This window comes from Enhydra lutris, unplaced genomic scaffold (assembly GCF_002288905.1).
Source record: "Enhydra lutris kenyoni isolate GAN:26980312 unplaced genomic scaffold, ASM228890v2 scaffoldscaffold75, whole genome shotgun sequence".
Taxonomy (NCBI): Eukaryota; Metazoa; Chordata; class Mammalia; order Carnivora; family Mustelidae; genus Enhydra; species Enhydra lutris.
The window spans coordinates 6,268,979-6,279,538 of NW_019154159.1; the positions used below are offsets into that span (position 1 = coordinate 6,268,979).

General features: G+C 51.6%; 2 protein-coding genes across 3 annotated transcripts in view; one reads left to right on the top strand and one right to left on the bottom strand.

Moving 5' to 3' along the window:
* LOC111160455 (tubulin folding cofactor D) overlaps window positions 1-10,560 on the top strand; it is a 152,839-nt gene that overhangs the window by 44,655 nt on the left and 97,624 nt on the right. The gene's annotated exons all lie outside the window — the stretch shown is intronic.
* On the bottom strand, window positions 4,979-7,270 carry LOC111160456 (zinc finger protein 750). The gene is made up of 2 exons (XM_022523598.1): window positions 5,832-7,270; window positions 4,979-5,687 (listed from the first exon to the last, which is right to left on the bottom strand). Exons 1-2 carry the CDS (start codon window positions 7,268-7,270, stop codon window positions 4,979-4,981), a joined length of 2,148 nt encoding a protein of 715 aa, XP_022379306.1.

The window sequence follows — 10,560 nt, forward strand, 5'->3', positions numbered from 1 at the left end:
TTCCGCGTGTGAGTGTGTCACAGACAAGGTGAAACCCTTGCCTGGGTGGTTCCAACTCCAGTTTAACTTGAAGGACAGAGAGCCTTTTCTCTGCCTTTTGTGCCTGAGACTGGCTGGCGTGGATGTGCCCATCAGACCTTATGATGTTGAGGTGCCACTGGTCACTAGCTGCTGGCGTGGGAGGGTGTGGGTGTTGGCGTCATGCATGAGAAGTGTCAAGCTGTTGCTGAAAATCTGGAAGACGTAACATGTGGTCTTCCTCTGGCCGGCTGGCTGCCTCCGGACTGGCGGCATCTTCCATGTGTGCTGACTGTCTTGTAGGCCCTTGCTGTGCCTGGTGGGGCCTCAGGGAGCTGAGCTGTCTCCTGCCTGGGAAGGACGGTGCCAGGCCTGGGGAACAGTGATCTTTTTTGGTGTAGGCTCCGGAGGTGACCAGGGCTAACATTCCTTTTTCTTCTCTCCTTGCTCCTTAGACTGGATGATGCCAGTTGCCCTGTCTTCAGGTTCACTGGTTTCTTCTTCCACTTGCCCAGATCTGCTGTTGTACAGCTTGCCTGAAGTTTTCTTTTCTGTTACTGTGTTTTCCAGTTTCAGAATTTCTGTTGGTTTCTTTTTATAGTTTGTCTTTTTATTGACATACCTTGTTTGGACTTTTTTTGTTGTTGTTGTTTCCTTTAGCTCTTGAGCATATCTGAGAGAGTTGATTTTAAGTCTTTGATTTTAGTACAAAGTCTGGGCTTCCTCTGGGACAATTTCTCTGCTTTTCTTTTCTCCTTTGAAATGTAAGTATACTCTTCTGTTTATATGCTTTGTGGTTTTTTTGTTGTTTTTGTTGGAAACTGGACATTTTGAATACTCTGATGTGGTAACTCTGGAAATCAGGTTCTCCCCCATCCCCGGGGCTTTGCTGCTGTTGCTTATTGAAGGTGATCGTTGTCCATGTAGTGACTTCTTCCAGTCTGTTCGTGTTGACGGTATTCCTTGGTGTGTCTGGTCACTGAAGTCTTGGTTCCATTAAGTCTGCAGACAGCCAGTGACCTAACAGATTAACTTAAGGCTGAAATTTTGTAGGTTCTTTCTTCACTAAGCACTCTCCAAGGTTCTGTAAGTTTTTGACGAGATTTCAGAGTTCTGAACAAGTCGAGTCTGTCATTTTTGCTGGCTTAATGGTTGTTTTGGTAGAAGGACCAATCTGTGGAGTTCCCTACTTTGCTATATTGTGTGACTTCATCCAAAAACTAGCATTTGACCAGCGCCCCAGCATTAGTCTGGGCATCTGAGCTTCTTATTGGGGAAGTGCCCATGAGAGAAAACAGGAAGGCTGGCAGAGCTATTATCAGGCCCAAGTGCTGTGGGGTGGGGGTGTGGTTGGGGTTGTCAGGCCAGAGTCAGCCACGGAGGTGGTCCTGTGGTCCCAGAAGGGGCTGTGCTAGTGGCACTGCTGCACTTTCTCCCTGGCAGAGGCACCGTGGGGCCCAGAGTCAACCTGCTTCGGTAGGTGGGGCCTGGCTGTGACTGCAGTTCGTGGATGCAGAGCACCGACCTCGCCTGACCTTGTCCCTCCCCACAAGCCTGGGTACCTCAGTTCCCAAGGCAGCAGCTGGGCCCAGGGAGGGGTTGTATTCTCCAGTGCTCCTGACACGGTCCTGGCACTCGTCTGTTCTGAGGACCACATGCCTCACCGATTTTTAAATTTTGTGCATTTTCAACTGTTGGACACTCTAGTCTATAAGAAAAGTGAATCAGGGGTGCCCAGGTGTCTTAGTCAGAAGAACGTGCAACTCTTGATCTTGGGTTTGTGAGTTCGAGGCTCACATTGGGTATAGAGATTGCTTAAAAAAAAAAAAAAAAAAGAAGTGGATACCATGAGAACTCTTTGACTTATTGGGTGAAGTAGTTGTCCTGCCCTTCTGAATTAAAGTGCTTTTCTCCTGGATTAATGTGTGTGTGCTTCATTTCACACCCCCACATGCCCTCTTTCCCTACGGAGTGTGGCACTGTGGTGAAGGTTAGAGCTCGTGGTGGGGGCAGACCGCCACGGGCCACCGGGAAGGCTCTTCCGAGGGCTTGTTGTCAGCACTTTGGTTTCCTCTTCAGCGCGGATTCAAGAGCCCCTTTAGCTTTACTGAGGTACAGTTTATCTGACATGCAGTTCACCTATTGAAGATACATGATTTAATGGTTTTGGTGTATTATTTTTAAAAAACATTATAGGATGTATGTAACAACATCCGCCTTGCTGACTATATTTAAGTGTACCATTCAGTGGTATTGACCAGATTTACACTTTTTACAACCATTGTCACTCTTTCTGAAAACTTCATCATCCTCAGCAGAAACCGTGTCCCCATTAAGCTCCCCTCCCCTGCAGCCCCTGGGAACCAGTCCTCTGTCTGCCTCTCTGAGTTTGCCTGTTGTAGGTGCCCACACAGGTGCAGTTGTACCAGATTTGTCCTTCTGTGTCTGGCTTGTTTCCCGAGCAAGAGGTCTTCAGGGTTAATTCATGCTCTAGCATGTGTCAGAACTTTATTTCTCTCTCCCTTTTTTTTTTTAAATTTTATTTATTTATATGACAGAGAGAGAGACACAGTGAGAGAGGGAACACAAGCATCAGGAGAGGGAGAGGGAGAGGGAGAAGCAGGCTTCCTGCTGAGCAGAGAGCCTGATGTGGGGCTTGATCCCACGACCCTGGGATCATGACCTGAGCTGAAGGCAGATGCTTAACCATCTGAGCCACCCAGGCGCCCCGGAACTTTATTTCTTTGTATGGGGAGTAATAGTCCGTTGTAGTCCACATTTTGTCTGTCTGTTCATCTGTCAGTGGTGCTTGTGTTGCTTTTGTCTTTTGACTTGTGAATAATATTGTTGTGAATGTTGGTGTACACACCTGGTGAGTTTTTGTTTTTCCTTCTTTGGGGTGTATAGATAGGAATGGAATTGCTGGGTCATAGGGAAATAATTGTATTTTTAACTTTTTGAGGGTTTATTGCTTTTTATATATTAAGATTAAAAACTTAGAACTTCTAAGTTGGGTCATAAGAGAATACAGAAAGGTACTATAGTTAAAAAATCAGCAAGACTTTTTTTTTGTTTGTTTGTTTGTTTTGTTTTGTTACAAAGATCTAGAATTCCATTGGACATTTTAAATTACTATTTAGAGAGAGAGAGGAGAAGGGGTGGGGGGCGCGGCAGAGAGAGCAGGAGAGAGAGAATCTCAGACTCCCCACTAAGTGGGGAGCCTGGCCCAGGGCTGATCTCATGACCCTGAGGTGATGGCCTGAGCCGAAACCAAGAGTCTGATGGTTAAGCAACTGAGCCACCCAGGCGCCCTCCATTGTGCTTTTATAGAGAGATCTGGAGGGCCTGCTGGGGTCTCCGTGACTGTGATATGTGGCCTGTGGGGGAATTACATGAGGAGGGCTCAGTCGTGATGCTGCGGGCACACAGAGCTCCACAGTGCAAATCTGCAGGTCGGAGTGGCCTCTGCCTTCCCCGAGAGCCCTGGGGTGTGCATCCCCTCCCGTGAGGCACTGTTGCAGGAGGGTTGGACGGTCGTTAACTGTGTGGTTCCTCTTCTTATCACTTAAGATGACGCCTGACACGTTTGGGTGAACTGTAAAACACAGCGGTCTCAGAATCTTTGGGCCCTTGACACGGAAGGTGCTCGTTTGTGTGAAGCACAGGGCGAGAGCTTGTCTGCGGGGCGCCAGGCTTCCTCTCACGCGCGGTTTTGCTTCCTGCAGGGTGTTGACTTGCTGGAAAGCAGGTGTACCCTACTTTTGTTCCGTGTATGAAAATGCAAGAGCCCTGGGATGCTAGTGAAGGGGGCGCATGTTCCTCAGGTTTGTGTCGTAACAGAAGATGTTTCGGGTTAATGGCGTGTGGTTTTCTGAAGGCATGTCTCAGCGTCGCGCGGCCGTGCGCAACGGCCCTTTGTAGGTACCTCAGGTGACCTGTCGGAGGATGGGGCCCTCTTGAAAAGTGGGAGGAAGGGGTTCCGTGAAGGCCCATGGGGTGGGGAGTGCCGGTGCTGACGGCCTTTTCTCAGGGGGGCAGTTGTGGGAACTGAGGCCCGGGGAGGCCCAGGCGGGTGCGTGTGCCCGGACTTGGTGGCTGCCGTCGGGGACCGCACACGCAGCGTACTCACACGCACGGGCAGGGGCTCATTTTGTTTGACGGCTGCCTCAGCTTGTTCCCTTTCTCAGTGCCTTTGTTTGTTACGGCAGACTAAAGCATCACACAGGGTTCACGTATTCTTAAAATCACCTATGAGTTTATTGGAAATTAGCAATATATACATCATTGTAGAAAGTGGAATGTGAGGCTGAATGAGTTGGGAAATTTCCTGTAGCATCATGAGGAAGGAGAACATGCAGTAGCTGCACCAGCAGCCTCTTTTTCCCGCTGGAAATAAATTATGTGTATAAATAGCCCCTCGTTGTTTGTGTTATTCACGTACAACAAATCACAGAGTTTTTACACAGGGCACTTTAATGACAGTGCTGGAAATGTTTTCTCCTGGCGTGTTTTTTTTTTTTCCAGTAATTGTTACTTACTTGAAAACACACAGTAGATTTGATAGCAGAGCAGTTAAAGCAGTTTGTTTTAGTGCTAAGGTACGTATAAGAAAAGTATTTTTAAAAGCTTTCCTATAAGATGGCATACACCTAAAAGCTGTCTTTTAGTCTGTGTATTCAGTTGACATTTTACAAAAACAAAAGGCAGTGTTTAACTCCTCAGTCTTAAGAGTATGAGTCATTTAAATATTTTTACAGCCAAAAGTAGAAACACTTTTGAATATTTATGCTTAATATTTACAGAAACTGAACTGAAGTTCATGGTTTTCTTTCTTTCTTTCTTTCTTAGAAGAAAAAAGAAACTGTGTTGTCAGAATTGACCAGATAGAGCAAAGGTACCAGATTGGCTGCTGCCGTGACCTCCTTTGGAAGTCACATCTGCTCCCCGCGAGAGCTGGGCCCTAAGACACCCGTGTTCTTTTCCGAAGAGTGAACACTCTGGCTGTGTCGCTCTGCTTCGTCTTCTTAGTTCCTTGCTGCGACTTCCCAGCCTCCCTCGGACTTGTCCGCTTTTGCCCTCTGGGTCTGAGGTCACACTGAGCCTCCTGGCTCTCCGTGGTGCTGAGAGTGGGCGCGTCTTGTTGGCAGGTGGACTCCGGGGCTGTGGGCTCCCCGTCGCTCACCCGGACATTCCCCGGGCTGTAGGCCGCCAGTTGGCAGAGGGCCACGGCCGCTGTCTGCTTCTGCTCGTCACTGCTGTCCACTGCTCTCGTGTCCTGGGCCTTCACAGCAGGGGCTGTGGATGGCCCCTCAGCAGCGTCCAGGCCAGTTGGGTCTGTCAGGGTGTGGTCTGGCCCATCTTCGGAACTTCCCATCTCTGTGTTGTGAGCAGCTGTGGTGGCAGGTTCTGCCTGTCGCGGTGGGCTGTGGAGGGAAGGTCGCCGGGTCAGGACGTTGCAGGGGTCCTTCACCGAGAGGTTCAGGGGCATGTCCTGCAGCTCCGCATATTCCTTGTACACCGGGCTGCGCGTGGCCGCTCTAGCCTCGGGTTTCTTGGAGAGGTTCAGCGGAGCTGTCCGGGAGCTGTCCTCTGGGCTGGAAGGTGTGGCCTCCGGACAACGAGAGGCACTTCCCGTCTCAGCTGGGGCATCTCCGTTCATGGCGTCAAGGCTGGAAGAGGCAAAGAGAGGCCTTAGTAGGAACCTTGCTTAGAAAAGCCGTACTGTCCAAAGCATTTTATTAGCATGTATGAGGTTGGCTAATTGAGCACAACAGAGACATGCTTTGGAGATTTTGAAAATGGAATTTTCTTACCTTTTTGCAGACTCGTCTCTGTTTTCCAGAGCTTGGGAATGTGGGCACTCTGTGCTTTTCTTGACGGGCTTGAAGGCTGTGAGGCTGTGTTCAGGCTGATGAAGCCTTCCCAGGGCGCTGGAGGTTGGCTTGTCTGAGAGGCTGCTCAGCTCTGCACACGGCTGACTTGTCTGTGTGAAGTTGGTGGGACTCGGCCTTCCTGGGGAGCCTGTGGCTGCGCTGCCTGCTCGAGGGCTCATTTTGGTTCCCTCTGTGTCCCTTTGCCCGTCTTTGGAGGAATCTTTAGCCTCAGGAGTTGGGCTGTCCTTCTCAAACTCGGTGTGTTTTTTGTGGGTGCTGGAAGGACTTGACTTGGATGGACTCAAGGCTGGGTAGAGCAGGGCGGCTTCTTCCAGTAGGTGAGAGCTTTGATCTCTGGAAATACCCGCGACGGGTGGGAGTCTGAGACCGTAGGAGGAGAATGCAGACTCTGGTCTGTAAAACCCATAAGGAATTGGCAGGTTGGAATGATATTGCTGAAAGAACCTGTAATGGTCATATGCCGAGGGGGGGTTCAAGTGCTTCGGGACTGGTCCCGGGGGAGGCAGCAGGTGCCTCTGGTCTTGGGCCCCGTAGACGGAGAGCAGGGGGGCCTCGCATTCGGGTGAGCTCCCGGCGAGTAGGTAGGGTGAGTAGATGGTGGCCAGTCCGTGCTCTGTGTAAAAGTGTGGTGAGTACTCTGGGACCCCGGGCTGCATGTAAGGGGAAATGGCACCAAACCCCTTTGTAGAAGGGATTTTGTGTGTGAACTCAGGTGGGAGGAAAGGTGAGCCGGCTTTCCACGGGTAGCCGGGAGCATGGAATGCAGACTTGGTGTGGAAGGAGGTGGCTTTGGCCGTGGGGTTGGGCAGTGCCAGCAGCTCAGGAGCCCCCGTGCGTTCTGGCCCTTTCAGTCTGTGCTCTCCCACCGGCACAAACGCCGAGGGCCGCGCGATGCCTTCCAGAACGGGCTGGGTGCCCCTGCCGGCCTCTGGAGCTGGACTCAGGGGAGCTGCTTCCTCGTGGAGAGCAGGCTTCTGTCCTGGGCACCTTTGGGGCCCACGTGCGTGCAGGTCCAGGTTTTCCTTCACGTCGTCCTTGGCAAGGCTTTGCTGGAGCTTGGCATCGAAGTGTGGGAGCCCGCTCGCGACAGGCTGGGCGGAGGAGGGCTTTGCGGCCGCGTCTGGCTGGTTCGCTTGCTTGGGGTCCAGGGAGTTGGATTTGGGGCACTTAGGGACGCGGTCCTGCTCTGACACCAGAGTGATGGAGTTCTTGCAGAGACCGTACTTCATGTGGTTGAAAAGGTGTGACTTCTCATTGCAAGTGAAAGGACACTGGAAACACTTGTACTTGAAGGGCTTTCCTGGAGGCCTGGGGATGTAGTGTGGCTTTTTTGGTTTCCGCTCTTTGAGAAGACTCATGTTCTTTCTCGCAGTGTGGGCACTGCTGCTCTCGCCGGTCCGAACCCTGCTGGCTCCTGTCTAATTAAGATCTGCGGGGGCCGCTTCTCCTTCGCTTGCTCTCCCCGGCTTCTCTGTAGACCGCGGCCCGTGCTGAGCGTCCGACCAGGGACGTCTTGCTCGCTGGAGCCCTGCGCTGCAACAGAAGAGCACAGCCTTAGCGACAGGACACGGGCCTTGTGGGTTGGGGAGGAATTGGCCCGGCTTCATAATGCTCGCCTGGAGGTACGGATGGGTCCCACCCTCGTCCTGGCGAGGATGAGGCGCAGACCAAGTGCATCTGCTTGTACCCTGGCCACCAGCCCCTATGGTGTTCCCGTTTTCTCACGTCTGACCTGAAAGTGTTCTCTTGGGGCCGTGAAGAGTGTGGTGTGTCCGCGTCAGCTCTGAGAACGCCTGTAGTTCTCTTGAGTAGACCCCTTGGGAATCTTTATCCTGTGACCTGAGGCCTCTGATGCCAGGAAGGTTGTAGCCTGAGGCCAAGGGACTGTTGGGACCCCCCCACCCCCGACCCATGTCCATGGAGTCTGCAGTGATGGTCTGACTGCACTGACCGTGACACAGGGGCCTGGCCTGTGCGGGACACCCACATTGCTTACTTAGAGCCACGAAGTCTGGGTGTGACACGGAGTCAGAGCTCCTTGACTGTCCTGTCCTATTTAATCACGTTGTGTGCTGTGCGTGGGGACTTAGAAAAGAATATGTAAATACGCAGTCCCACCCTGCTGCTTCCAAAATCAAACTTCCTCGGTGAGCAGCATTTACGCTATCTCAAGTACAGAGGTGAGTGCTGTGTTTATGTTGACTCAGATGATCTTGTGATGCTATCACAGTGAGTTTCTGAGCCCTGCGAGGGACCGAACGTTCTTCCTGGCGGTTTCCACCGCCCGCCCCGCGAGCACTGTGGAGTAAGTTCTCGCGCTCACCCCGCGCCTGCTGGGCCAGCAAACGCAGATGTGTGTGGACAGCTGAGAGCATGTTCCGCCCAGGGCGCCTGCCTGCCTTTCCCGGCCTTCCCTCCGAGTGGGGGTGCTTGTCTGAGAGATGGTTGGGTCGTGGCAGGACGCCGTCCGAGCCTTCACCCTGTGGAAGCAGGCCCTGGGCCTTCTCTGGCAAAGTCCTGGCTGCGGTGTCTCTGGCCTTCTCTGCCTAACCCCAGGGCCCGCTCCCTGATCCCTGCCCCCCTCCCAGGCTTACCAGAGATCTCAGCCTGCTTCCTTGAGAGGCTGCTCTGCACACCCCTGGGGCGCTCTCCCTGCCTCATAACCCGAAACCGAGAACAAAGACGTGAGGTCTGGGAGGATCTCGCATGGGCCCAGCGGTGCGGCCCGTGGAGTGACTGTCTGGGAGCGAGCGTGTGGGTGGGGAGGCTGCAGGGCAACGGGAGGAGTCGGCCCGGCTTTCACTCAAGAGCTTCAGCTTCTTGATGTTTTCAAGCAGCTTAAAAATAAAATTAAAAGGAAGTGATTTAACAAAACTCTTCTCAGATGTAGTTTTGCTTTAGGGAATAGGCAGATGAGGTCAGTCCTGAGTCTTGTGGGATTTCGTGGGTAAAGCATCACCTTCTAGAAATAGGGTGGTTAGGCAAGGCTGGAAAACAGCCTTTCAAAAATAAAGAAATACGTATGGGAAATTGAAGAGACTGGTTTTCACAAAATAAAACGTAGTTTCTCTGAAATGCCTTTCCTTGCCACCCTACGCACTGCCATGAGCTCATCAGTGGTGTGCAGGGGGTGGGGGCAGGTGGAGTTTGGGTTTTCACTTGGATACTTCTGAGAAAGCTGTCTGATTTTATTCTCAGCAAACTGGTTTCTCTACTCATTTATTCCTATTCCTTAAAAACACAAAGACGCATCCCCCAACTGCTTTGTCATCCATTGTTTCCACACATGTGTATTTATTAAGAGGTAGTTTCTGCCAGGGTCTGTGGCCCTTCTCTTGTGAGGCGTGTCTGCAGAACAGTAGCGGTGAGGCACATATTTTGGGTGAGAAACGAGAGTTTTTGGCTGCCCTATGGCCGTGACTGGCAAGGGGGTTTCCCAGAGCCCTGGGAAGGGGCTGTTCATCGGCTCACCCTGCCCCTGTCCTCCTCTCTCATGAGCGGCTGCAAGGCAGTGTCAGAGCCCAGCATGTTAGACTTGGAAGCATAGCTTTGTGTCTTTCCAAACTTCCCCTCTTATTAAAGGGAAAAACGTGAAATAACCCTTTATGAGTTCAGCCCATGCCCTGGGGGTTCGGTATGCTCTGGGCTATAAAAGCACGATTTCCTCCGCCTGTCAGGAAGTGATTCCCGCCAACCTGGGCCAGCTAGATAAGTCAGCGGGCGTGTGCCGGCACGTCTGCCCGCGCTCCCTGGTTCTGAAGGCGTGAGAACCTCTGCAAGGCAGGTTCCCATGATTGTATAGGGTATGTTATGGCAAAGATCCGAAAAGTGATTTCATCACTCGCTGGAAGCATCATGATCAAAATGATGACAGTTGCAAAACTTTATCAAGTGTGAGTCCAGAGTCCGGCGATACTGAGAGTGGACACAGACATGCTACCACCAGCCTCTCAAACCCCGGAGCTCAGAGGAATGAAAAATTCCCTCAGGATTTAAGAGAATGTGTTAAAAAAGGATGTGTTCATTGTAGAAGCTGTAATGTTTAGCATTGCTGATACTTCTGGGCGAGCGCAGAAACAAACCTATGTTAAATTTGCTGAACACTTATAGGAGGCAAGTTGCATTTAAGTTATCCTAGTGTGACCGGGAAGAGTAACTTGGGTAATTGGTTTTATGTTAATATTAATGTATACTTTTTTCAATCAAATGATGTCATATGTAAATGTCATATGTAAAATATGTAAAATTCTGGTCTGAATTTTGTTCTTTGTTCAGGTAGCATCAGGGACAGTAAATAGGTTCCCTGGGGATCATGTCGGCGCCCTGGGAGGTGAGAGTGTTCCAGGGCTGACCTGTGGGAAGGCGAGCCTGCCGCGGACTCACAGGGGCAGCGGTCGTAGTAGCTTTGGGTAAACTGACCTCTCAGGGTTGCACAAGTCACTGACTAAAACAAGGGAGCACAGCTGCTTCCGATGCCGGCGGAGACCGGCGTATCCACCGCGTCGTAAAGGTGCAGTAACGTCAGAGAAATTAGTGGGATAAAATGGAGGCTCCTGTAAGCTTTCGGAGGGAACAGCCTGGATAGCATGGGGTCAGCCCGCGAGCTCTCCTGTGAGGGTTAGCAGGGCGAGGGAGCCTGAGCTGCGCC

Excerpts from the sequence above, each read along its gene's own strand:
- LOC111160456 (XM_022523598.1), bottom strand. The coding sequence starts at position 7,270 with ATGAGTCTTCTCAAAGAGCGGAAACCAAAAAAGCCACACTACATCCCC. Across the intron at positions 5,688-5,831 it reads AGAGACGAGTCTGCAAAAAG|CCTTGACGCCATGAACGGAG; the intron begins GTAAGAAAATTC and ends TGCCTCTTCCAG.